The sequence below is a fragment of the Micropterus dolomieu genome, linkage group LG07 (assembly GCF_021292245.1).
Source record: "Micropterus dolomieu isolate WLL.071019.BEF.003 ecotype Adirondacks linkage group LG07, ASM2129224v1, whole genome shotgun sequence".
Taxonomy (NCBI): Eukaryota; Metazoa; Chordata; class Actinopteri; order Centrarchiformes; family Centrarchidae; genus Micropterus; species Micropterus dolomieu.
Window position 1 is genome coordinate 29,233,387 of NC_060156.1, and position 27,767 is coordinate 29,261,153.

The 27,767-nt window shown below is 41.4% G+C and overlaps 1 protein-coding gene and 2 non-coding genes across 38 annotated transcripts in view; 1 reads left to right on the forward strand and 2 right to left on the reverse strand.

The window, feature by feature from the left end:
- Positions 1-27,767, forward strand: part of clasp1a (cytoplasmic linker associated protein 1a) — an 86,243-nt gene that overhangs the window by 15,147 nt on the left and 43,329 nt on the right. For 35 of the 36 annotated variants that reach the window (XM_046054685.1, XM_046054694.1, XM_046054687.1 and 32 more), the window contains exons 2-7: positions 10,224-10,302; positions 11,305-11,408; positions 11,933-12,024; positions 12,371-12,446; positions 14,177-14,274; positions 16,901-16,971. In XM_046054685.1, the coding sequence (XP_045910641.1) occupies positions 10,224-10,302; positions 11,305-11,408; positions 11,933-12,024; positions 12,371-12,446; positions 14,177-14,274; positions 16,901-16,971 (520 nt within the window). Of the gene's footprint in view, positions 1-10,223; positions 10,303-11,304; positions 11,409-11,932; positions 12,025-12,370; positions 12,447-14,176; positions 14,275-16,900; positions 16,972-21,940; positions 22,054-27,767 lie in introns of those variants that run through there. The other variant, XM_046054721.1, reaches the window with a different exon arrangement.
- LOC123974433 lies at positions 9,708-9,834 on the reverse strand. The gene has a single exon (XR_006825853.1). It is a non-coding gene; the product is annotated as a U4atac minor spliceosomal RNA (small nuclear RNA).
- LOC123974432 lies at positions 12,619-12,745 on the reverse strand. Its single transcript, XR_006825852.1, has one exon. It is a non-coding gene; the product is annotated as a U4atac minor spliceosomal RNA (small nuclear RNA).

Below are 27,767 nucleotides of genomic sequence, written 5' to 3' on the forward strand. Positions count from 1 at the left end.
TGGGGGGGGTGTGTGGGGTTAATAGGGGGAATGGAGAGAGACCGTTGTGACCTTCTGTTTGAGGTGCTTACGTTTAAGAGTTGCAGTTGAATCTTCTCCCTCCTTGCAGTTGCTTCTTAATTATGCTTCTTATTTCCAGAAAACACAAGTTGGAAACACTGCAGGGGGGCAATGCCACTAGTACTACATATTTCTGGCTTCATTCTGTAGCTTTTTGCTGACTAACTAGTCTAGTATTTTGTAGTAGTAGTATTACTAGTTTGAAACTTGAATAATAGTGAACTATTGAGTCAGTAAATACTGTAGTTTCCTTATGAATGTTTTTAAATGAGTTTTATGTCTGTGGCTAATCATAAAAATGTGACTGAGCTTGTATGTTGGAAACATGATACTTCACAGAAGGTAATCACACTGACAACCACTCCCCAGCACAAATAGTTTGTCATTCACTTTCCCAACCTACATTGTCCCCAAACCAGTAACCACCATCTCATAAGCACTATTATGAAATATCTGAATACATCAGATGATCACAACGAAGGCAACTTTGTGAAAAAGACCACATCTCACCTCATTTTCAGTACAGTGTAAAATGGTGGCTTTCTGAAATGCGAGCAGAGAATATCCTCTTCATAGGTAGAGTATTTCCTCCGAGTACTGCCTGAGGTGTTCCCCTGGAAGCGGTCTACATGACTCCTGCTAGTTGCTGCACTACTGTTCCAACACTTTGCTAAAATAAGGACTGTCTTTGTTTGTGATTAGTTTGGATTTGTTTCTCCAGCTTAAGACGTTACGCCTGTTCATCTCCATGACCCTGCATTACAGAGCTCACTGGGAACTGAAGTGGAGACGCTTTAGCATTCTTAAAGATCATCATCTGATGCTCCGTAACAAGGACTGTGTGGGATTTTGAGCAGCGGGTAGAGAAATGCAGAACCATAAGCTGATGCTTAGTTGGATTCAGTATAAGTATAGTGAGATTAAGTCACTTTTCCAACTAGATATTTTTGAATGATCTGATATGTTTGTGATATTTTGGGTTATTGATCACAATATTCATATTGCTATTTTCCAAAATCTTCATATACCACAGTTCGGTAAAGGTATGCTAAATTGCACATTAAATAATGATATGGATGTTTCAAGGAATGAACTATGTTTCACTGTTGGAGACAAAAGGTTTTAATTAAACAAAAATGTTTAACCAATTTGGTTAGATTGTAAATATTAAAAGGCTGCATTTATATATTGCTTTGCTTTTTTTAAAGATAGACAACACAAATTGGTGGATATTTGATGTTTAATAAAAGGCCAATATTATCCTGATACATAGGCAGACAAATTAGGGAAGAGGTTAATACACTCTCTGTCACTTCTATGACACAATCCACATTGACAGTGTTGATGTGGTTAGCCCAACACCATCGGACAATCATATTAATGTGAAGCGCACATTGTTTTTTAGAAATAATTCTGAAAAGAAACTGTGTAAATGACTGGTAACCTGTTTTATATCTTCTTCTCTGTGACTTTTTATCAAACTAACCACCCTCCACTTCTGTGTTGTTGTGCAATCTCACCGAGACATCCTGAGTCAGCGGTCTCTCTGTCTCTGCCTGTGTGTCCAGTTGTTTTTGGTGGCCATGTTAGTTTGCTGCCACTTGGATTTAGACTGTTGTCTGCCTACAGAGTGACGCTCTCCTCTATCCGGTCTGTCAGGTGCCATGGCAGTGTATGCACGTCACCCTCACTTTTTGTTGGAATATTCGGTCCAAAAAAGCCGCAAACAAAATTCAATTTCAGTATCCTTAAATGTTGAGTGTCATTGTAGCTCTGTTCTTCCATATTAAGTTGATTTAGATAAAGCTTTTTGTGTGTGTGTGTGTGTGTGTGTGTGTGTGTGTGTGTTTACGCATATGAGACAAAGTGACAGGGACAAGCATGTGGGGAACAGCGGTCACAGTGTCCTCGGTGGCCCAGGCTCACTCTCTTATTTTGTGTGTGTGCTCTTTAAAACACACCAAAGGTTACATCAGTGTCAGTATAACAGATTCAGCAACTTGCTGACAAGTGCTGACCCGTTAACTTGGGTTAGAATGTGGCTGTTTCACCTATAATAGCTGATACAGTATCTTGTCTCTGAGTGCGGTCAGTTGCTGCCTTGTTTGCTGCTACTGTTTTTAGCCACCGGCCTGTGGCAAATGGGACTCATGAGCACCTCAGCTCACGTCACTGCCCATCCCGTGGTTGCCGTCTGATAGGCCACATCTCTACCTCTAGGACACAGTTGAAGTCGGCTGCACAGAAACTTGAAACAGACTTTCCGTTGCCCCCAGATTAGCTTTCTTGTTTACAATAAAGTTTCAACCTCCCAGCCTGAACGATAACGAATAAGAGTATGACCCCTCAGTATGTGGTTGCTTAACAAGTTTACGAATGTGCCACAGGCTAAATATACTAGAGTCTAGCAGGGATCTGGTGACTTTCGTTACAATTGAAACTATAGAATATCTCTCCGGAGTTCGACAATTATGACTGGACTCAAAAATGTTATCACGAAAAAAAGTTTCATATCTTTTGATAACGAAATCCTCACGATAAGTATCAAATCGTTATTTCTTTCGAGCTTAAAGGATGATTTTTGCTCCTGAGTGAAAGTTGAAGAAACCTGATGGTTAATTGTGGTTTAAACTCTTCTTTATGTTCAACACTTGATGCCAAACAGTGGATCACTTTACAAATCTGAGGTAGAACATTCAAAACAATTATGATAAAATCTTTTGTCAACAAATATGCATGAATAAAATTAAGTAAGTCATTTTTCCTAATTCGTAAATGATTCAAGTGACTAATATCAAACATTTATTATATATTTATTGAACATTTGTTATATTGTTTAAAAAAAAATCTCAAATTATTATTATTTTATTGTATTATTTTATTGCATTCTTGCTGGTACTAATAAAAGAATACAAATAATAAGACATTTTACCATGTTAATGACAGAGGGTGAGCACTGTGAAGTCATCAGGGTTACCAAGGTGGGTACATAGACCGATGTCATTGATTGGTTTGTAGATTGCCGTTTTGAAGCCTCGAGTTTAGCATTTTGGCCGTTACCATATAGATTTTTTGCAACCAGGCACTGGACATGATGACATTTGGATGAGAGCATGGAGCGACCTTGCTTGGTTAGCAAGGTACATCTGTAATGCACGTTACTTGTGATTTTAAGGTGGATGCTAATTTTGGCTAGCAAAAACAATTTCTAGGCACCTCATTACAATAATGAGGGCTACGACGAAATTGTAAAACGAATTGGATAAAGGGGTGTGTGTGTGGAGTAAGAGAGAGAGAGACATTTATTTGTAACAATCCAACTAAGGATGTAGTAATGAAATGCAGCTATTAATTCTAACATTATTTCATTTAAGTGTAACTAACATTACATAGCATTATTACCTTATTACAGCATAATTACTGACCTCTGTTAATGCTATTTTAATTTTTGATGCAGTCAAAAAACGTCCTGCTCAGCTTCCAGATTGCAGTGTGAGGATGAGATGTTAGCCAGCGCTAACCTTCTTCGCTTTTCCAGTAGTTGGAAAAAAACAGACAGACACACTGTGACCTGCACTGTATATTTACTGCCAGACTGAAACGCTCAGATTTTCCTCTGCTCCTCTACTGCCGCCTGTCACGTAGCTGTCCAATGAAGAATGAGGAGAGAACACTAGCTAAGAGCTACTGTGTGCGGGTGAAAATCATTAACATTGATTTTATTGATCATGTGAAAGTGTAGTAGTGGCAGTCATTCATTGAACAGCTGGCCGTCTGTGCCGAACAGGTAGAACACTGTGTGCACACCACAGACAGCCCGGAGCTGCACTCCTGCATTTCCGAGTTCCGTCTTTTTCGTTCTGTCAACATTATATTTTCAGTTAACCTCTAGATAATCGACTATTGACATTTGTTAATCATTTCAGAATCGTCCAAGTCCACATCGCAATACATCAAAAAATCTATTATGTTCCACACCCCGTCAATCGTCAGTTTTCCACTGAACATCATGCTGTGTTGAAGAATACTTGAAACTAGCAACTAAGATTATAAAGTCATTAAAAAAGTGTTTACAGAAGAAATAGATGAAGTGGGAAGCAGGGTCATTTTACCATTATTTCAAGTGGAATTGGACTTCTTTTTGCAACCAGTTTAGTTGCCCCCTGCTGGCCGTTAGAAAGAATGCAGGTTCAAGGCTCTTGGCTACGGTCGTGAGAGCCAGAGGTTCCCACATTTATCAGGGAATTAGGTTCAACTGTAAATCTGGGATCTTTTGACCACAGCTGTTCAGATATGTACAGGTCAATGCAAGCTTTTCGCTAGAAAGCTCACAAGAAATATAAATGCTTTGTCTTCCAGCAGTCACCTGGAACATTGTGTTTTTGCAGGATTGCTCTGAGCGCCTCAAGTTGAAAAAACTTCAGCTCGGCGCAGAACAGCACCCAACATCATTGCTGCTTTTTTCCAATTGTCCAATCGGATGACAAGAGTGGAGGACATAATAGTGGGGGCTGTTGCTGGATACTTGGAGCTATATGATTTTACCAGCCGTTGTTACCATGATTTGAACAGTAAACAAGAATTTATTTAAACTGTACTTATAGTTAACTGGTAGCATCCATTTGTGTTAAACTAACGTAATCTCAATTAGATCAAGATTATCATTGTAACGTTTAGCTAGTTACAAAGTAAAAAGTCTCACATTACCCGTCAGATTTTTAGTCTGTTAGATAAACAGTAAGCTTGGCCTAAACCCAAAATATAACGTTGACGGTAAAACAAACATATCCTACCACCAACAAATGCTGGGTTGGGCTATGATTCCGTGGTTGCATAACAACAATAAAAAAACGCACTGCGCTGCTTTTTAAACATCTTTAACACAAAGGCGGTACCTTAACCTGCAAGGCACGCTCTGTCTGATCAGGCCTCAAGTCTCCCATTTGGAACATTTCCAGCAGTGATTAAAAGTGAAGGATCTCTGAATCTGTCTGCCTCTAAATTTCTGGCTCTTAATGTCTCTGTTTGTTTCTCAGCAAAGCCTCTAGTCTAGCAGGAAGTGATACTACAGAGAGGTTGCCAGTATAACACTAACTGGCAGCTGAATCTCTAACAGTTTTGGCAGTTCTAAGAAGTCTGTCTTCTTGTCATCCTGCCCCTTTGGGAGGAAACTGAGCTTTCAAAGTTCAAGGTCATTCTCTCCAAATACACTCCTCAGTATACAGGGGAATGAAAGTGTGTTCCTTCAGTGCTACGGTGTACACAGTAAGATCAAATACAAGAGAGACAAAAAAACAGGTGCAAAGACAATATATATACCTGTTATTCTATAATCGTGCAGGCTTGTAATTGTCATCGGTCAAAATCATCCAACCAGTGTGCATTGATCACAATCACCTCTGAATTAACGTGAAGAGGTTCATGCTGCTATTTTCCTGCCACTTTTTTCAGGTTACCGTTGTCCACCTAGTCTACACACATCATCCCTCCTTCACTGTGCTCTGCTAAATCTGCACCTCTTCCTGCCCCTTCTCTTCTGTCCTCTCACCTCCGTCTCTCGTCTGTCCTGCATGTCTCGTCTGCAGAGAAACTTTCGACACAACAACCCATGCAGTCTGAGCGACATTCCCACAGCCGTGCTGTGTTCAGGCATCAAAAGAGACTCTGTTGGCTCCATAGTTGTATGTGATGGTCGGGGTTTAGGATTTGTATGTGTGTAGGCCTGAGTGTGCTATTTACTTGCAGACCCTTTTTAGGAGTATATTTAGAATTTGTGAAATGTTAGACCTCACTCCATTGGCAGATGCTAGGTTACTGTATGTGTTTATAGGATGGTTGATATTATGGATTACAAATGAATGGAGGAATCTGAATGGAATGCATGTGTAGAGCAGGAGCGATCACTGAACGGTTTGAGCCTGAAGATGATGGGACTGCTTTATGCAAATACAACACATCCAAAGCTTGACAGGCCAGTCGTGCCTAGTTATGGCTGCTAAGCGGTGATTGGACAATCAGTCGATGGACTAAGGTTACATAGTGTCATATGCTGTACAGATTGTGAAACATTTAGGAAAATGAGTAATTTTGAGCTATATTAATAAAAAGTGCTGTCAGTTGAACACATATTGGAGATTTTCAACCATCAATACACCAAATCAGGGAAAAGGTCTTGGCAGAATGAAGTCCATCCAGTTGAGTTCCACGGCCTTGGGGAATGTCAAGAAGCACCAAAGCTGTTCCGGTGGCCAGCCCCCACTAATGTGTTTCCTCATACATGTTTATAAAGCTTACAAACACAATAAATAAAATGTGTTTTCTCCTGAACAGAGAGAGAGTGAAACATGTATTAGTATCAGTAGCAGTATGTCCGGAGGAGGATGCTCTCGTTTCAGTGTCTTTTTACTTCAGGAAATCAAGCATGAAGTGGCGTCTCTGGAAGAAGTGAACTGGAAACAGCCGACGTGTTTGTGTGTATTTGTGTGTAACTCTGTTTTCTGTGAGCTCTATTCATCTCTGTATACTGTGTGTCTGTGTGTGCTCTGTGGAAGCACTGTGGGCTGTTTTTCCATTGAGTGTGTACTGTACATTCCACCGTCTAGTAGCCACCATGCCTGGCGTTCTCGGCTCTGCTGAGTCACTGCGCGGTCACTGCTGGCTAATCACACCTCAGGAATATGATAACACCGCTGCTGCAGTCTCCAAATGCTGGCATAACATCAGAATCACCCATCCCATTTCCATAGGGAAAGCAGTCAGCAGACTGTATGTTGGTTTATGTCAAAGCATGCCAAGACTTTTCCCTCTTGCAACAGTTTGTCTATTTTCAGCCTGAACAAGGTATTTACTGAAATAATCATGCAGCTGCTTGATGACCAACCGTACATGACTGTGAGTAACTGTGACACAGCAGCAAAGGATGTGCATGATTACTTTTTATACCTTCAAATCACTGTTGATGAACATGATTTTTTGGCAAATTCAGTACAGAAAAAATCTGAGATTTGGGAAGGGATGATTGGTCTATTTTATAATTTTTTGTTTCATGACCCTGGTCCCCTGTCTGTGCCGTAACCAGTCAGCATGTCTGTCTACCTAGGCAGAGAAGTGGTTTGCACACAGGCAATCAAAGCATTTCATTTTAAAGTGTATTTGCATAAAGCAGTCCCTGTTGTATCCTAGCCATGACCGTGTTGAGGACCGACAGCAGCCTGCGCCACAGACACAGAAGAGACGGACTGTAATCTGCAGCACATGCTTTCAGGCACATTGTGTCTCTACAAACACGGGAACATGTCTCGTCTTGTGCGGTGGCCTAGTGAACAAGCTTCAAACAAACATCTACCAGGAAAAGGTGCTCTTGTGTCAGTTTGCAGATTGGATAGCTAAGGGTGATTGGCACTTTAAACGGCGTAAAAACAGACCTACAGTCTGTTTAGCTGCTGAGGGATTTAGTCCTGTCCTTTGCAGTACTACTGCATAGAAAAAGCAGGCTTTCGAGGGTTTGGCCCCTGAGTTCCAGCTACAGTGTAATTTAACTTTGACTTGAAAATGAACCTAGTCCAGACACAGCCCTAGTTTCATGGGAGGACATCAGAAGGAGGGCCAGGTATGCTGCATTATCATAAAGCATTCTGCAATAAACTTAAGTCTTCTTTTAAATATGTAGCTTGGTAGGACAGCCTGCTCGCTGTTTAGAGGAAATCATTGCAAAGAAGACAACATGTTTCTGCAGGTGTGTCTATGCTTGTGTCTTTGTACGTCTTTGTGTGATTAGGTCTGTCTACAGCTCTGTGCGAATGTGTGGTGTTTCCACTGGTAATGAGATGACAGGCTTGGTAGTGAGGGAAGAGACGAGGAAGAAACCCTCGATTTTAATTTAAAGGCTCCTCCACGTCACAGACAGATGGAGCAACAGGCCGTGGTCTGCTGGGTTTCCTAGCAGTTTTCAGAATGAACGTGCACATGTGTTTTAGTGAGCTGGGATTGATGTTAGTGGGTTAGTTTGATCAGAGGTTGGTCCCTGGGATCCAGCAATCCAGCAAGATCACTTTTTGGCATCGGACTCGGCACCTCGCATGTCTGAAAATGTCGGAGCCAATTTTTAAAATAGGTTTATCTTGATATGTAGGCCACAGATTTTAAGTTGAAACAACTATAGTCCTGCCGCCTAAAGAACTCTTTAAACTGCATTCTGTGAATCAAGAATAGTAGTATTATAACTTCTGCCATTTCTGTTTGTTCGTATAAAATGCATTGTGGGATACAACAGACAGACAGCTAGTAGCATAAAGGCAAGCAGTGACAGCGCCAGCAACCCACCTGTCATTCAAAGTGGCCACAGCACTAATTATGCACAACTTTAAGAGTCTGGGAGTACTGGTTTTCTCTACTGGTTTTCTGCTTTGGAAAGAACTTTACCATTTAAAAACATTCAAACTACTGTATATAGTTTATAGTATATAGTTTTCACTGAAACGAGGTTAAACCATGCAGCGTTAACTTTGTCAGCCTTTCTAAAGTTGTCCAGCTGGTCAGTCAGTCAGCCCAGCATGCAAACTTTTATTTACAGACTAGTACTGGACAAAGCAAAGAGATCCCATCGCCCCGTTTTTGATGGCTACTTGTGAGTTTTAGGATAGATTTGAAGATTCTATTCTATTAAAGTCTGGGTGAGATGAAGCTTTGCTGGTGGTTCCTAAACCTAGGCGGACTACGACAGGCATAAGTTCCTGCTAGAAAAGGACTACCGGTAGTTTCTACGACTGCCCGTGTCTGAAGGCAAAAGTGTTTATAGCTAATCTAAACGGCCACACTCGAAGGCAAGGGGAAAACCCTGCCGGGGAAAAACCTTGTATTTTTGGGGGGTCCGGATGTGGATGACAGAAAAAGGGAGTCCACATTCTGTCTCCAAAAATGGGGGAGCCTGTTTGTCCTCAGCTGCACTGCAATGGACTGAGCTCAGACTCAACACAGGGTGCAGTTGTTGTGACTCAACTTCTCCCGAGTTCAAATAAGAAAAAGGAAGTGTTTACCTCCAGTGGTCACACCAAGAAGAGTTGGAAAGACCCTCCTGCATCGACCTTACCTAAGAGGAGCTGAACCTAGATTTGAGATTTACTGTTTCCATGGAGGTTTACACCATTGTTAAACTCTGCTGATCCTTCACAGAGCTCTCATGGGGTCTTTGTTGGGGGCTTTCATCAGTCTAATTACTGTAATTCCCTCCTGTTGGAGAACAAAGGGACTGCTCTGAGGATAAGGGCTTTAGACACTGGGCCTTGTACCTGCTGGAACGCTCACTACCTGTTCCTCCAGTGGGAGAAAGAGATCAGGAAAAGCAAGAAAATACAGTGTGACAGCATAAAATTGAGATGACAGTAGACTCGTGAGCAGAAAGGGCCAGCACAGAGCAGAATAAAGTCACATGAAAGATAATGATACCTTTCTGTCCTGGCAAGCTGGAAATACTGTTTTTGCGTCACGTGAGTTAGAAAATAGATTTACCGTGTAGCATAAAAATGTTCAAGTCCTCTGCATGCAGATAATATAGTTGTGTCCCTTTTTTTGTTTGTTGTGATGCCACCAGGTGGCAGTACAGCTGTACTGCTGCAGTTAAATCCTGTTTCATACCAACATGACTGAGATGTTCTAAAAACTGCACCATGCTCTAGATAGGAGTCGAGGTGACGCATACGTGTTGGGATGGTGTTAGCAGGGCTGCTCTCACTCTGCGTTCATTGAACAGCTCTTTCACCCCATGTCAAGGAAAGATGGTGTTGGAGGGGCTTGTGCTTATATATCAATGTTTGGTCAGAGGCTCTACAGTCATGGTGCAGCAGTGTATTTTATATCCTACATGAGTCCTGTATGTGTTATAAATTGATGCTGTAAAGGTTGCAGGAGGCCAGTGTCATTCATAAGCACAGCACAAGCTCACAAACTTAAAATCTTGTTTTTACCCATGATCCTTTGCAACAGCACATTTTGAATACAGCATTGAACCTGGGCTTGTCCAGGGTCGCAGCAATGATTATTCCATTCCATTGTGATTATATAATATCTATGAATGAATTTGAAAAGATGTATATGGTTTCTTTTGATGAAATGTTGTTTTTTATTGCATTTAGGTGTATTTATGGTTTTATGTATGTCTCCACCAGGTGGCTCTGCTCGGCTTGGACCTCTTATCTGCCTTAGTGACAAGGTTACAGGAGAGATTTAGGGCTCAGGTGGGAACAGGTAAGATTCAGATTTTTTAGTTTTTTATCTGTATTATGATATCTTCATCAATCGTCATTGTACCTTATCATTTCTTTATGTAACTAAAAACCTCTGGCTTAAGATTTGAGTAGGGACTTGCAGACCAGTTCACACATAATTATCACTTTCTCTTAGTTACATTTACATACTTTTCCATTTTATCAGTTAGCTGACGCTTTTATCCAAAGGGACTTACATTTGAGTAACAACATAAGCATCAATACAGTAAGAGATCTACAAGTGACAATAAATACTAGTAAGAGTTATTTGTGCATACAGCATCAATCAGATAAATACCATGGGGAGGAAGTAAGAGTTGTGCAATCAATTCAAGAAAACTGGAAGGAGATAGAAGAAGTGCATGTTAAAGGTTCTTAGAAGAGATGGATTTTCAAGCTTGAAAATCTGAGCTTCTCTCAGTTGAACTAATCGGTTCTTAGGGAATTTAAGGATACTTTTCTGTTAAGTTAGATATCAGTCATTCAGTACACCACCCTGACAGCTTGCCTTCTTCTTCTAAATTTGAATAACTAAATGACATTCTGTTGTCTGGGGTGTGTTCTCTCTTCACTCTCACCATGATTGCCGGCCAATCTCTGCTCTTCCCCCCTTTCTGCACTTAGTTTGAATAAGAATAAAAGATCTTACACTACAGATTGCTGCTCCTGTTCTGACTGTGTTTTAGTGGATGCCTGAAAGCACAAGGACAAATCCACAAACTAATTTAGCCTTTCTATGTTTCAATGCTGGATATTTGATTTGTAACATATTTAAGAAATGTAAGTAAAATAATTTAATGACAAGAAACATGTTGGTAACACAAAGCCTCAGTGTTAAAGACCAAACACTTACTCACATCTTAATGACTTCTAGCCCAACAGTTATGTGCTGGTATGTCTGATTTTCGTTTCTTCAGTTGACTGGTTTGAACGGGCGCTTGAGTGTTTCCTTCTCTTCTCTCTCTCTCTCTCTCTCTCTCAGTTCTGCCCAGCCTCATTGATCGATTGGGAGATGCAAAAGATCAAGTGCGAGACCAAGACCAAACACTTCTGCTAAAGATCATGGAGCAAGCTGCCACCCCGCAGGTACCGACACACATGCTCACACACACAAACATGTGTGTAGAGGTCATTTTCTCACCAGTTTAAGATGGCAGCACACGGCCTGAAGTCATTCTGATGATGATTAATGTAGATTTGCTGCCAGTGGTCTTTTTATTTTTTGTGTTGCTGTTCTCCTGAACAACCATGAGTGCACCCTGTTAGCTGATACCGCACTTTGAATGTATCCATGGGAACAAAAAAATGGGTTTAATTAAAGCAATAGACCTAGAGTCAATAATATTAGCAAATAGACTGATTTTCTCATTAGTAGATTAGTAGCTAAACTTTTGAATAGCCAGTTCATTCTGTACAGTAATTGCCACAAGCTCTAATGATGGAACATACTGCATGCTATCAAGTTAGATAGCATAACATTATTTCTGGCTGGCTGGGTGGACAAACTGGCTGTTGTCCATTTCCTGTCCTTATAATGTATGTTATTGCAGTAATCCATTAAAAGAACAATAAAGCACACGTGCATATTCTTTGGCTGTGTGTTGTTGCAGTATGTGTGGGACAGAATGCTGGGAGGCTTCAAACATAAGAACAACAGGAGCAGAGAAGGCGTGTGCCTTTGCCTCATCGCCACGCTCAACACGTGAGTCAAATGCCTCCCTGCCATTTCAGTTCTATTGGTCTTAGTGGTGAAGATGTAACCATCTTTACAGCTGTTAGTTTCTGCAGTATTTTCCCATGTGTGTGATATTTATCAATCAATTCTTGTAAAATATACAGGATCCATCTTGTAAATGGTTACAGTTTCTTAAGCATCTCAGTTTGGAACAACATTTTTCTTGTTATTACATTTAAAAAACAGGATTTTTGCGGCTTGACTATTGTTCACTGCCCCGTACATACAGTAGGTGCGTGCGCTCTAGTCTACTTGTGTATCTCCATGTAATTGTGTTCTGTTGGGGCACTTTATTTTTATGCTTGTCTTCCAGATACGGAGCTCACGGCCTGACCCTCAGTAAAATTGTTCCACACATATGTAACCTCTTGGGGGACCCCACAAGTCAGGTATGTCAAGTTACACTGTTTCTCCATCTGTGCCAATGTTGGGAAATGAGTTTCATTATTTATTTGAAGGACCTCAAAGTATTTTGTTTGTTTTGTGAAACAATATCAGCAGGTGGCAGTATAGCGGTACTGCTACATTGTAATCCAGAAGGTTTTGTATGAACACCACATATGTTCCAAAAATTGCACTGTGCTCTAGATAGGAGTCCAGGTGATGCATGATTATTGTGATGGTGTTGGCAGGGCTGCTCTCACTATGCGTTCATTGAGCAGCTTTCTCACCCCATGACAAGGAAAGCTGCTGTGGGAGGGGCTTGTGCCTATAAATGTTTGGTCAGAGGTTCTGCAGTCATGGTGCAGCAGTGAATGTGTATTTTATGTCCTATTTAAGTCCTAAATGTGTTATAATGTGATGTTGTGAGGGATGCAGGAGGCATCCAAACAAAACATCCTCAAAACAGAGGATTTGCTTGTTTTAATATTGCTGTAAACTGAATATTTGGCAGTGTTCTAATTTTGGTCTAATGAAAAAACAATTTTTAGATATTCTCAAAGTTAATTGATGATAAAAGTTCTTCCAATATATCCTGGATTTCTTGTCAGTATGCTTTTTCACTGGTGTATTATGTGAGAGGAACATGCATAGGTGTAATTTACACTGGGGACATGTCCCCAACACTTTTTCAAATGGCTGATTTTGTCCACATCACTTTTTGAAAGCATTTGTTAAAGAGGTCATATTCTGCTTTTTGGCTTTTCCCCTCTCATTTATTGAGTTATATATCTTTTTTTGTGCATGTAATAAGTTTGCAAAGTTCAGCCCAAAGGGAGTTCCCATCTCCCACAGAAAACTCTGCTCTGAACACAGCTTGTTTGTCGTCCAGCTGTTGCGCGTCATAATGCTCGCCAAGCAGCTAGTCCTACACGCCCTCAAGAACACCGGTGGAAAAACACTGAGTGACAAGACGTCCGCCTGCTGCCTCTCCTCTCCCTTCCAAACACTAGCTACCCTCCAGTCAGTGGACATAAAGTTGTTACTGTGATGTAGAGACAGAGTTCAGTTAAAACTTTATGGATGAAAGATAAATTTGTTACAAATTAAAAACTCACCACTCTGAAACTCTTGCTCCAGTCCATGTTGCCAAGCTGGTAGGGGGATATACAGCTGAACCGAAGCCGGGTTTACCTCACGACCTGCCCCTACTCTGCTTCTGATTGGCTATTAGTCCTTTCCTAGGACCTGCGCATGTGCAACTCCCAACAAAGATCTTGTAGAGACAAGATGCTTCACTCCATAGCTAAAACGAAGCCTTCAACACAGGGTGAAAAGAGGAGCTGCAGCAATGTGCAGTATGACAAAAACTATGGTGTTTTTTGAAAATGAAACCATGTAAACCTGTTCTGGTACAACCTCTAAATTTTGAACAGAAAAATTAGCAAATGAACCCAATATTGTGCATCATCACATCTCGTTAGCTAAGTGTATTACCGTCACACCCCTAATCTGAGCCCTTATGTCTCCACCACTTTTCTACACAAAGTGGGAACATGTCATGTTCCAACGCAAAAAGAGGCAAACCTGCCATGGAAAATGCATCCGTTGGAGCAATGAATCTAGTGCAAACGACGAAAGTAGTAATTGTAGTAACAAATGAGTAAAGCAAATATTTCAAGAAGGATCAACATTTATTGCATTTGGTAATGATTTCATGTGGTGTTGCGGTCATCAGGTCCGGGACGGGGCCATGGGCTGCTTGGTGGAGATCTACAGACATGTGGGAGAGAGGGTCAGGATGGATCTCACCAAAAAGGGCCTGCCACAGTCACGGTACGACAAAAGGAAGCTGCCAACCTGTCGCTGTCTGTCTTATTATTTGAGCCTTCACTTTTCTGTGCTCCATCATTTCTCACTCACTCATACACATACAAACAAATGCACACTGTGTTTGCAGGTCACATGCTGTTAAAGTGGTGAGAGTCTGGACACAGAGAGGTTGCAGGCTACAACACTGTGGTTCTCAAACTATTGGAAGTATTAAGTGTTACAGCTTTAGAACACCCGTCTATTAGGGGAGATTACAATCATTTGCCAACCCATTTATATCTATAAGGGGAGAGTAAATAATAGAAACACCTCTCAATATAATGCAAGACAATTCACCAGCCTCCGAAACGACCACACAGTTGAATCACTACCTCTCTAACACAGTTTGAGCAGAGGATGAACGTTATAACCTTCATGATGGGAGGATTTATTGGAGGACTCTTTTAGACTACATTAGTTAAGCTAGGTGTGCCTAATAATACACTGGCAACAAAGTGTGTAATTTAAACTATCCAAGCTAAGATTGTGTGAAAATGTTAGCTTTATAAATTTCATCATGTTCTTCGTCAGACAGACACACCCACAGTTGCTCATGTAGGATATGGGTCCTATGTATGCCCATAGGTGAAAAGGTCTCCCTTATTTTCATTTTATGTTACATGTTTCAGATTCACCCAAAAGTAACCCTCATCTTAACACGTTGCATATAGCTGCCATTATTTTCAAACCACTTATCAAAAAAGAAACCGCTGAATTATCTGAAACAGCTGCAAGGTCCTGTGTAGTTTGCTTTTTAAACTGAAGGCTCTAGTTTCTAAAAGCGGTCACATTCATGAGATGAAATGAGTCCTTATTTTCTGATGTACTCACCTTGTTTGTGCTTTGTCACAGATGTTATGTATAAGTGCCAAAAAAGGTTTCCGTTCAGGTTTTGGTAGCTATAGCTAACCTCACTGGTATTGTCAGCATCTCTCAAGGTGGTTTTACAAAACCACAGCAGTGAACTAAAATACTGCAGCGTTCTCCGTGGAGGTTCTTTGACATAGCTGATAACACGGCCTATGGATAAGGCCCACTATCATGACATTTTATGTAGCACACATGTAAACGCTGCATTGGTTTTGAAGACATTTTGGTCTATGTAATCACCTCAGCTGTCATCTCAGCTAAGCAGCTCCACAGTTGGGTTAAATGCCTTTGCTCAAGAGAAGATCTCAAATAGTTCCTGAGGTGAAGGCATTTCTGTTTCACCTTCAATGTAATCCAGATTATTTTAGACAGCCTGGGGGTTTTAAATATTTATATTCCAACTGTGAAACTGTAATTTAATGTGGGACTGACAAAATCTGCAATGTGTGTAAAAAGCTTATTGTAACAAATTCAAAACACCAGTTGTCTTCTTAAAACTGCTGACAAATAAAGTCCACAGAGCAGACAGGTACCGACGGGAGAGACAGACAGGTGTGTGTCTGAAGGAAATAGCAAGGTGACCAGATTACTGTAGTTTGTGAGTAAATGCTAAAGTAAGGTGGAGAATTAAGTAGAATTAAAAAGGTGAGATAAGAAAAAACAGGCTACTAGTAATATATGTATTCTTTAATATGTTTTCAAATATAAAATACAAATATACCCGCCACTACTACAGTTATATTGTCATTCTGTAGGGATCCAGCAGCCTAACCTGGGGTGCTTATTTATTTTGAGATGTGTCTGAGTGAGAGAAGCTCCTGTAACATGCTGCACTTTGCAGAAAATTAAAGTTATTTAATAGTCAGTGTTTTATAACATACAGTAGAATGGACTCTGTCAGAAAAGCAAACGCTAATGGAGAGCCTAATAAAGAAAGAATTTTCCAATAAAGAACATTACAAAATGTTTGTGTATGCTGTCAACTATAGTTTTTATAAAGAAAGAAAATCAGAATCGGCAGGTCATACCTTTAAAAAAAATTGGTAATCGGCCGGGGTCGGTGCATCTGTAGTTTGGAGGTTTCAGAAGTTACTTTATGCCTTTTTTCATTCCTTGTGTCGGATATACGACAGAACTCTCTGGCAGCCTTTTCCAGCCACTTACATCTGATTTATAGTCCTCTGTCTTGTAATCAGCCCCTGAACAAGCCCTTTGAAAAGGGTTCCAGCATATTATAGCTCACGTCTGGGCGAGCTGCAGCCAGCAAACATGGTCAGACCCTTTCTGTTACCTTTCTGACCTCTTTGTCCTTTTTTTTACACTGGACCATATGTCTGCATTCCACCAGTCTCTCTCACTCTCTCACTCTCACTCTCTCTCTCTCTCTCTCTCTCTCTCTCTCTCTCTCTCTCTCTCTCTCTCTCTCTCTCTCTCTCTCTCTCTCTCTCTCACTCTCTCATTTGTGTGGAAGATCTGGACGTTGTCTATTTTGGTCTTTGGCCATCCCTTGTGCACAGAGCAGAGGGAGAGCTTCTCCCCTCTGAGGTGATGGACGGTGCAGTCAGCAGCTCCAGTGGCCGTTTTACTGTTTGTCGTCATTCTATCTGCTTCAATTATCTGAATTGTGTTTTTACTCCACTTTTATTTAGTATCCTTTCTACATATTTATCATCATCTGTTTGCAGATTCTTTATTTATTTCTCTCTGTCTACATTCCCAGGTTGAATGTAATCTTCAGCAGATTTGATGAAGTCCAAAGATCCGGGAACATGATCTCATCCTCTGGCTCAGGTGAGAGTTTTTTCCTGTCTGTCATTATTTAAGCTTGCTGTTTTAGCTTTATTGACTTCAGCTGTTGCCTTTGTGTTTCATTGTGTGGCCAGCACAGTGGGAACTGAGGACTGGCAGACGCACTGTGAATATCAGGGCCATTGGGGTTTTAGTAGATGTGTTCAGTATATGAACTGGAGAGTTTGTGGATCTTGAGCAGCTCTGTGGTTGTTTGTTATGTGGCGCAGGGAGCAATTTAAGAAATATCTGTGACAGTACAGCTTTTTTATGATGAGTTAAGTAGCAGGCTTCCCCATTCAGGCTTTCATTTCCATTGCATTGTCAATGTCTTTCAGCCGACTGTTACCCTTCTGTAGCATCACTCGTCTTTCTGTCACACTGCATTCGGGTGTGTCAGCCTCTTAAAGACTGTACATTTTGCGCGCGTGTCTGTGTGTTGTGTGTCTGTAGACTTCTGCACAGGTGGATTCGACCCTACTGCTGACTCTGTCCCATTACAGCTGACTACATCTACCCTGCTCCTACAGGGACAGCAGCTGAGCCCAGGAGAATACACTTAGACACGGCTCAGCATATCAAAGCAGTCTGCAACATCTCTCCTTTTAGCCGCCCCTTCACAACATTTCACACGTGGAGTTCAGCCTCCGCGACAACCTAATTAATAATGCCATTCAGGAGCGCTTGCTGACCCTCTAGTGTAAGCTGAATAGTTTTCTGTCTTTCTGTGGGGACTCCCCACTGTTTGCACTGAACTAAACAAATTTAAAATGCCTTTTCTGCAGGCTCATTCTCTCACTCAAATAACCTGTCTTGGAAAACCTGATTCCTGCTGTTTGTATCTGTAGTTATTTTAGCAATATATTTTAACCTGATTATAAACTAAAGTACAAATCCTATTTATATCGGCATTAAAAGGACACTCCGCATATTTATCACATGAAGATCTGTTTCGTGCCATGAATGGTACTACTCAGTCTGTAGAAACAGTTGGTGTGTAAGTTCCACTGTGTTTCTGCAAGAGCTTCCTTAAAAAAGCAGATAACCTTGATAATGTCATAGTGATGTCATCTGTGTGATCTTCTCTTGGGCTTGGTCACCGCAAAGTTTTAAAGAGGTGGTATTATGCTCATTTTCAGGTTCAAAATCCTATTTAGAGGTTGTACCAGAACAGGTTTACATGGTTTCATTTTCAAAAAACACCATAGTTTTTGTCATACTGCACATTGCTGCAGCTCCTCTTTTCACCCTGTGTTGAAGGCTTCGTTTTAGCTATGGAGTGATACATCTAGTCTCTAAATGATCTTTGTTGGGAGTTGCACATGCGCAGTTCCTAGTTAAGGACTACTAGCCAATCAGAAGCAGAGAAGGGCGGGTCAGCGAAAAGACGGCAAACGGCTTCGATTCAGCTGTAGGCTACATGTTGCTGACCAGGTTGGCAATTTGGACTCACAGCTCACTGTTTTTCCACCGGTGTTTTTGAGGGCGTGTCAGACTAGTCGCTCGGCGAGCATTATGACACGTATTTTCTTGTGACATCACAAGATAGCGGAAGTAAAGGCTGGACTACAAATGAGCTGTTTTCAGGCAGTTCAGAGCAGTTTTCTGTGGGAGATGGGAACTCCCTTTGGGGTAGACTTAATAAAGGAGAGGGGAAAAGCCAAAAATCATAATACCACCAAAAGCTTGAATCACAAACTGGAGTTGTGGAGTTTTGAAGATGTCAAGTTTATTTATTAAGCACATTTAAAAACAACCAGTGCTGACCAAAGTGCTGGACATGTTATACAGTAGAAGACATAGCTTCTACTGTAAGACATAGCTGTGGTCCTTAAATGAAAAAAGCTACCTTTAACAACAGAGTTTATATGTTTGTCAAATTTGAATGCAGAATCAAAGATAACCCCTTAATTCCTAGCAAAGGGTTGTACATTAATGGACAGGGGGGCCAGTTTTTTTGATAATTCCTCAGTTGAGTTTGGGGAACCAAATAATATTACTTCTGTCTTGTTTTCATTTGGTTGGAGAAAATGTATTGCCATCCAACGCTTAATATCATTTAGACAGTTGAAAATGGACTGTAAGGATTTTGAGTCACCTGGCTCCAGAGGTAAGTACAGCTGAGTATCATCAGCATAGCAGTGGTATAATATATTATGTTTACAGAGAATGGAGCCCAAGGAGAGCATATACAAAGAAAATAAGATTGGCCCCAGGATTGAACCTTGAGGTACGCCGCATTTAATTGCTGCTGAAGAAGAGTAAATGTTACCAATGTTAACAGAAAAGGTTCTATCTTTCAAGAAAGATTGAAACCACTGTAGCACGCCACCCTGGATACCAACCCCTTGCTGGAGGCGATCCAGGAGGAAATCATGATTAACTGTGTCAAAAGCACAATTTCCAGTATCACCAAACAGCAACAAATCATTTAGTACCTTAAGCAGTTCAGTTTCTGTGCTGTGATGTACCCTGAAACCTGACTGAAAGTTATCGAGCACATTGTTTTTAGCTAAAAACGAGGAGAGTTGAGAAAGAACGACCTTCTCCAATATTTTGGACATAAAAGATCATTTAGAAATGGCCTAAAATTATTAAAATCCATAGAGTCAAGATTGGGTTTTTTAATAAGAGGCTGAACCACAGCATGTCCATTAAAAGTGGATGGAACATTTCTATTTATAAGAGAGCTATTTATTACAGACAAAAGGCTAGGACCAAGAACATCTAAAACCTCTTTCAAAAGACGCGAGGGGACAGTGTCTGTAGGGGCAATTTACCTCGCATGGAAAGTCTAATGAAAGATCCTATTGAACTGCATTGTTGGAATTCTAGCATCTAGGGCTGAAACGATTCATCGATTAAATCGATTACTAAAATGCATGAGGCTTTGTTTAATCCATATAACTGTATTGCACACTGTTTCGCACGGACATTTATTACTGTTGCACATCGCGCTTACCTGTGTGAACACGACGTGAGGAAGAAAGAGAAAATAGTGAGACAGCACCTGAACAAAAAGCAGCCGGTTTTCTGCCAGCAGACCACAGACAAGGTAAAAGTAACAGCAACTGAAATCCTGATTGATTGTTGATTTGAAGGCTAGCCAAAGTAAGCCACAGACCTCAGCTGAAAATGTACACACGTGCGTACATATTCTCCTTTTTGGGCCGTGAGTTATAACCTCACAGTCGAGAGTTAACTGGGTGTCAGGGTGCTGCACCTTTTGACTCACCTGCTCTCTCTGTAGCTCAGACAATCCCTGCTTCCTTCGTTTGCTAATCCATCCTTTCACCCTATCTTTATAATAAAAAACAGCTGTTTCGTGTAAAGGATCGCTCATTTCCCGTTTTTACATTTCACTTGTGTTTTCTTGACAAAACGTGGTTTGGAGACCTGCGTCGGCTGACAGAGCCGCTGTCACCTTGTGTAGTGTGTTGACCCCCTGTCACCGATCAGTCACGTAGTGTGAACGCCACAATGACTTCAAGACTCCCATCACAAGACAGCAAGTCGTGTATTCTGCACGAGCCTTTAGTATAACTTGTATAACTTGTATAGCACTCGGGTGATGTTTGTGTTGGTAAAGCAGCTGTCTGGTTGTTGGTCTGTTCATGTTGGTCTGATGTTTGCTGTATGACATACTATGAATTTCAGAAAGGACCAAAACATATCTATTACCTATAAATGTGCACAGCTGATCCCGTTACGGGTTGGGGGGGGTGTTGAAATAATCTATAGAAGTTTCTAATATTAAAATCATCATTAGCTGCAGCCCTAGTAGTATCCAGCATTTTTGGAGCTTAACCTGTACTAGTAACTAAAGTCAGGATATCTCAGCCTCTGCTGGATTTAATTTGAGGTATTTTTATTTATTTATTTTTGTCTCTGGAAAGACCCCCAACTTTATGGAAGTTCACAAGTAAATAATTGTAGTACCCATCCATCCATACATCCATTGTCAACCGCTTATCCTGCATACAGGGTCGCAGGGGGGCTGCCATCGGGCGAAAAAGGCGGGGTACACCCTGGACAGGTCGCCAGTCCATCGCAGGGCTAATTGTAGTACCCTTTTAAGGCAATACTTAATTTATCACTTCATCAGAGTGAAGCTGATTAGAACCCAAATTACAAAACACAGATTATTTAATGAACCAACATCTTTGTCTTGTCCAAGAAACTGCCAGTGGGTTCATTTGCTTAATAATCTGCTTTAATTGTAAGCATTGAATTTTGAAATAATGTTTAACTTTGTAGGAGATATTGATTGACTCCCTCCCAGTCAACTTTTCAGCAGAGTTCATCTGGAAAGCTAAAAGGAACATGCAAACATGACTCATTTTAGCAGTTATGAGATAGCCCAGCATCATATCCATCATGATCAGCTGCTTGGCTCACAGGCTGCACTGAAATTGACTTTGTGATTGTTGATGACAACTCATTTTAATTTAAATCCATTTGCCGCAGAGCTGAGAAGAATGTCTGGTGTTAACATGGACAGGCTTTTAGCTTGGAATGACAGTGCCAAGAACTCCAAAATAAACTCACTGTACAGAAGTGAGAGGAGTAGTCACAAAGGAGTATTATCTACAGTTAGAGTAGAGGTAACTATATGGCTAAACGTATCTGGATATACAGTATATGCCCACCTGCATTTAGATAGTATAAGAAAAAACTGCATTGAAGTTGTTCATTTGGATTTTGACAAGACACAAATTTCCCTAATTCTCTCTCGCCATGTCTTCATACTTGTGATATGTGTACAGACCTCCTTCTGGGAGAGATGGAGGCTTAGGGGGAGGCTTTGCTGTAGTGCCGTCACACAGGCAAGGGGGAAGGGGGGGGGGGGGGGGGGGGGGGGGGGGGGGGGGGGGGGGGGGGGGGGGGGGTGAGAGGTAGGGGTAGAGATGGTAGAGGGACGGAGAGCAAAACAAAGCAGCCATTTCTGTAGCACCACTGAGAGGTAAACAGTGGGCGAGAGATAAACGGCAGAGAGAGAGAGAGCGCTGAGTAATCAGCTGTGTATCAGCATTCGTCTTCAGTGCTGAGGTTTGCTGAGGCTTTGCACCATGACAGCTGGAGAAGGTAAGACTTGAGTTTTCTCTTTGCTAAGGTCACATCACACACACGTATAATACAGATTTGAATGGCACGTAGATTATCTCCCTAGTGACTGTTTGTGTGCGCATGTGGAGCGGCGATAGAGGGCTGTTGGATAAGGAGAAAATAACAGTTTCAACTCTTATGTAATTTATTTTTTTGTTTTCTTTCTTTCTTTCTGCTACAAACAGTATTCTCTCATTGATGTTTCCGGTCACAGGGGCCTGTGTCTCTGTAAGTGAATTCAGTGAATGGTGGTGGTTTTTGCTGCAGTCGTCACAGCACAGGACTGTAATGTTACATTTCATGGACACAGTCTTGCCTGCAGTTTCCTGTCAGCGCCTTGAGCGACAGCTTGCTTAAAGCCCTCCTCCCTAAATGTAATCTGGTTCATTTCAGATTACTTGTTGTTCAGTTATACTGGACTACTTTTGCCTTCTACTGCCTTATATAGTGTAACAAGGTATTCACTTCACTACAAGCGTCAGACTGTTCTTTCCGCATTACTTCCAGTGTCTCTGATGTTTACAGAAAATGTGTCTGGACTCATCTTGCTGAGTTTTGCAGCATCTGTTATCAGCAATCACTGAGCCTCAACTTTGCTGTCTGTAGAGCTGAATCTGTTGTAATTAGCAGCATTCTAAGATTATTCTTGCAATGAATTGCTCTCCTTGTAAGCTTCTTAGAATAATACAGTACAGCTAAAACGCTCAAATTAAAAGTGCACAGATTGCAGTCTCTAAATCTGGATATCAAGTACTTCATTAGGTTGATTGGCTGATGCAGAACACTGATCAGAGCATTTATTAGATGACTTATTCATTCTGGCATCAGTAGTATCGAAAGGAATTGAACAGTTAAATTAATAAATAGGAATGTGGAAGAACATGCATTCTGGTTTGCGTCCTTAATGCATCTGAGTAGTAAGCTGAAATGTACTGACCAGAATGTAGGCCACAGTACTGGTTTGTGGTTCCACTAGGGCTGCTGCGACTAACAAGTATTTTCTGTTCTGGATCCGTTTGGTCTGTAAAATATCAGCAAATAATCACAAGTTCCCAGAGGTCATGGTGACGTTTTCAGATACCGTGTTTTGTCTGGCCAACAGTGCAAAATCCAAAGATAACCACTTCATTGTCACAGAAGGGAAAAGGCAAGAGAATGTTCACATTTTACCAGCTGAAATCAGTGAAGTTTTGCCGTTTTTACTTTAAAAAAAAATGGCACATGATAATGACACTGTGACACATTTTAGATTGAATTCCCCATCAATGAACATTGGTAGCTCTGCAGGTTCTGTAGTGTGCAAAGACAAACAATATCACATGTGTTGACCACCAACAATAGAGATGCCCACTCTGGAAAGTCTGCCTAATTGAGCTGTTTCTCTTAAATAACAGGTATCACATTACTGGAACTGGCTTCTGTTTTATTGTAGTGGGATTGTCAGTGTTAGATTTTCTGTCCTGGTCTGCCAGGTTCTGTATTGGCCCATTTATAGCAGATTGATGCATAATGCAAACCGAAGCCGCAAATAGAAGCAGTATTTATGCCCACAGAGAAGACTGCCCTAAAACAGGGAAAACTGAATATGGGTGGACTGTCGTCAGGCAGAAGGTCCTCAGTTTCCTTAACCCAATCGCTGAATGCCTTTGTAACTGGCTTAATTCCTACGGTCTTTGTGTGTGCGTGTGCGCGCATGTGTGCATGAGGTGCCCTCAGCATCCTCGGACCTCGTGCTTTGCTGTTACATTAACATTGTGGATGCTGCAAGTCTGTCTTTTCCCCAGTGTTCACTGTGATGAGCAGCAAACTGAAGGCAGAGCAGATCTGCACTGGTCCCCTTCAGTCCCAGTCACTGGTGGCGCTTTTGCTAATAATTATGTGAAGAACCAGTTGAATTGACTTAACTGTAATTTTAACTTTCTGGCACCAAGTGGCACACCCCTCCAACCACTTTATTTACTGCAGGTTCTTTTCTCTTGGACTTCTTAGAGCTGTGGAGGTGAACAGATCATCAGACTGATTCACGTGTCAGCTTGGCTTGCTGGTCTCATGGATTGGCGATGACACAAGTGCCGCTGTGTCTGCGTGGGTGTTTGAGTACAGAGTGTGCATGCAAGAGTGTGTGTGTGTAGTTATGTTATGTGTTGCACCATGTAGGAAATGGTTAACACCAGTGGGTGGGAGGGAAGGAATGCTGAAAAAGGAATGCTTATTTTAAGGAGACCCTTTGATCACCGCAAACACACACACACACACACACACACACACACACACACACACACACACACACACACACACACACACACACACACACACACACACACACACACACACCGAATAAATGCACTGCTTTGCAAAGAGCTTACCATGTTTTCTCCTGCGTGTATGGATTGTGTGTGCTTGTGCCGGGCTATCTGCTGCATAGTGTGGAGGAGGTTTAAACCACTGAAGAAAGACCATATTTGGTATTTTTAAACTGTGTGTATTGTATTGTTTGTGAAGCATTCAGATTTTATTGTTAAGAGTGAAGCAGTAAATTACTGCTCAGAGTTGCATATCATGAAATTGATGCTAAAACTATTCTTAAATCCTAGATACTTTATATAAATTGATACTAAAGGCTTGAGCTATTCAAATGTTTTCTTATTCAGGAAATGTTGTGAAAACACCAAACCATTTATCCGTTTTTCTGTCTTTCAATACTTTCCAACTTCCCTACTCTCTCTGGCACCCAGCTCCAAATTCATTGGGTTCTACTGAAGACATAATTTGCTAAAGCAACTTGACACTGAAGTTTCTAGCCAACTTTACTCAAGCAAGAGGAAATAGTGCATTAGTTAGGGACTATTTGCAGCTGCGGACTAACACATGTTCGTTCTCTACTGAGTATTTCCAGCAGCAGGGCCTTGCATGTGGGACTGTACATGGTAATGAAGAAACATGTCAGCCAGTGCAACAGTGTGGCTCATTGATGTGCCTTTTAATAGTTTTTTGGACAACAATGGAGCTCTGTGCCACAGAGGAAGATATCAGGCTTTGGATACACACACGATATTGTTGGTTCGGGTCTTCTCATGGCATTGGGTGACAATAACAAAAATATACATTTACATTTACTCATTTGGCAGACGCTTTTATCCAAAGCGACTTACATTTGAGGAATAACATACAAGCATCAGCATGACAATACATACTAGTAAGAGCTCACAGTACATATCACATCAATGGGGTTAATACTTAGGGAAGGAAGTAAGAGTTAACAAAAAGTGCAATCAATACAAGATAATTGTAGGGGATAGAAGAAGAAGAGCACAGGAAGTGCATGTTAGAGGTTAGGAGTTAGAGATGTTCTAAGAGGAAGTGTTCTCGGAAGAGATGAGTTTTCAAGAGCTTCTTGAAGTTAGAGAGGGACACCCCTGCTCTGATGGCGTGTGGTAGCTCGTTCCACCATCGTGGTGTGACAGATGAGAACAGGGACTGGGATTGCTTTGTGTGAAGGGATGGCAGAGCCAGGCGGCGTTCGTTGGAGGAGCGTAGCGGCCGAGAAGGAACGTAAGTTTGTATTGTGGAGTTTAGGTAGATGGTGCAGACCCAGTAGTCACAGGCCACAGGGAGCCAGTGGAGGTCACTGAGTAATGGAGTGACAGGAGTCCTTTTGGGCTGATCAACAACCAGACGCGCTGCTGCGTTCTGATTCACCGCACAAGCTGAGAGACCTGCTAGGAGGGCATTGCAATAGTCGAGGTGAGAGATAACCAAAATATACTGTATCCAGTCTTATCCTTTAATACCATCAGCATGGTTTTCATTGTTAACCACCTCAGTAGCACCACTAGTAAAGTGTAAGATGTCTATGAAACTCTTTCTCAGAGATGCTTTGCTTTTAATAGTCAATGCACAGTTGAGAGAGAGAGCGAGATGGAGAGAGACAGAGTATAAACTGTGGCCAACCTACTGAATGATGTGATTGTCTTCGTTACACTCTCTGCCAAGTGAAATGGGCAAGTGAGGATTAAAGGGGGTCTTTGAGGGCCACCATAAGAGAACGCTGTAGCAATGACCCCCTGCCAAAACACAGGCTGGGGTCATCTATGCCAACTGCTCTGACTATCTGTACAGGTCGCCTCGAAAAAGCTGCCTCAGTGACTGAGAGTTAGGGTGTGCAGGTATTTGTACACAGTTTTTCTGTCCGCTGTCTTTCTTTTTAGCTTTGTCAAGTGAAATCAATGCGCATCTTTCAAATACTAATGCCCCTGCAGTGCTCCCACATCCATCAAGTGTCAGTAAAGCCCAATGATGATGCATAAAGAGGATTCTGATGTGTACCATTAGACTCACAGTGCAGCTGGCTGGTGGATAACAGACTCTTTATGGAATAGAAATGACCACTGTTGCTTACAAAGGACTAGTTTGGCACAAATATGGCTTTTTAGCCTAATCAGAACAGCCCGTAACACTGCCTTCAGGCCATGTTGTTTGTCAGCAGGTGTCTGTGATAAAATGACAGATTTTCATTTAATGGCACTCACAATGCCAGTCCTCCCCATTTGTGGTGGTATGGTGGAAAATAAACACCATGAGAATTATGTGAGTACAATGCTGCCTTGTTTTGCAGGGAACATATTCCATCTTATTGAGGCAGGTACAGCTCTGTTCCCTCAGCAATAACACAACACTAACACACCCCAAATAAAGATCTCAGTAATATTTAAGCTTTTAAGAGGAGCTGAGAATCTTGAATGTTGGCGGTGACAGCAGATACACAAGCCTGGCTCATGGCTGTCCAAACCCAGATTTTATCAAAGTCTGAACCAAAAAGGGCCAGCATTCTGATAGAGTAGTAATTTGTTTTATATATATATTGTTCTGGTAAAAAGCAGCAGGCTAAATCCAACCTGGTTTCATTTAATTCACATATGGTGTAGGAATCGGCTTAGTCAGCGGTTTGTTGTTCTGAATAAGAGCCTGGTGGCCTGACATGGCCACTGTGAAAGTCAATAAGACTTCTCTGCCTCATTTCGTCAGTTGATTGTAAAGTCTGGGTGTGACAGCCGGCTCTTTGTCCTCAGAACAAGAAAGGCCACAGTGATTTGCTTCTGTTCTGTCTGTGTGCTGTGAAAACAGCACTCCCACACTGAATGGTCATTTTTCCCTTGTATATCTGAAACATTGTATTTTGAAGATCATTCTTTCATGTTTCATACGCAGGCTGATGTTGCATGATAAGACTGTGGGAAGATAATGTTGGTATTTTCACACTGTTGTCTCTTACAAAACTCAACGGAACAGCTAGATATACATGCGTTTATCTAGTGCTGAACAATTAGTTGATTGAAGCAATTTTGATGAGTCATTTATCAAGTACAAATGCCAAACATTCTCTGGTTCGAGCTTCTCAGAATTTTTTTTGTCGTTAACAACTGAATGTCACGGGGAAAACAAGCTATTTGAAGACATTTTGAGGATGTTGTGACTTTCTGTAGACTAAGGGTGCTTTCACACCTGCCTCGTTTAGTTCGGTTGAATTGCACTAGAGTTCGTTTTCCCCCTTGGTGCGGTTTGTTTGCGCACCAAAAGCGGACCAAACGAGTGCGGTACGCTTTCAAACGAACTCCGGTGTGGTTCGCTTGTGGTATGAAAGCAAACGAACCAACACAGGATTTTATGTTAGCAGAGATGTGATATGAGCATTA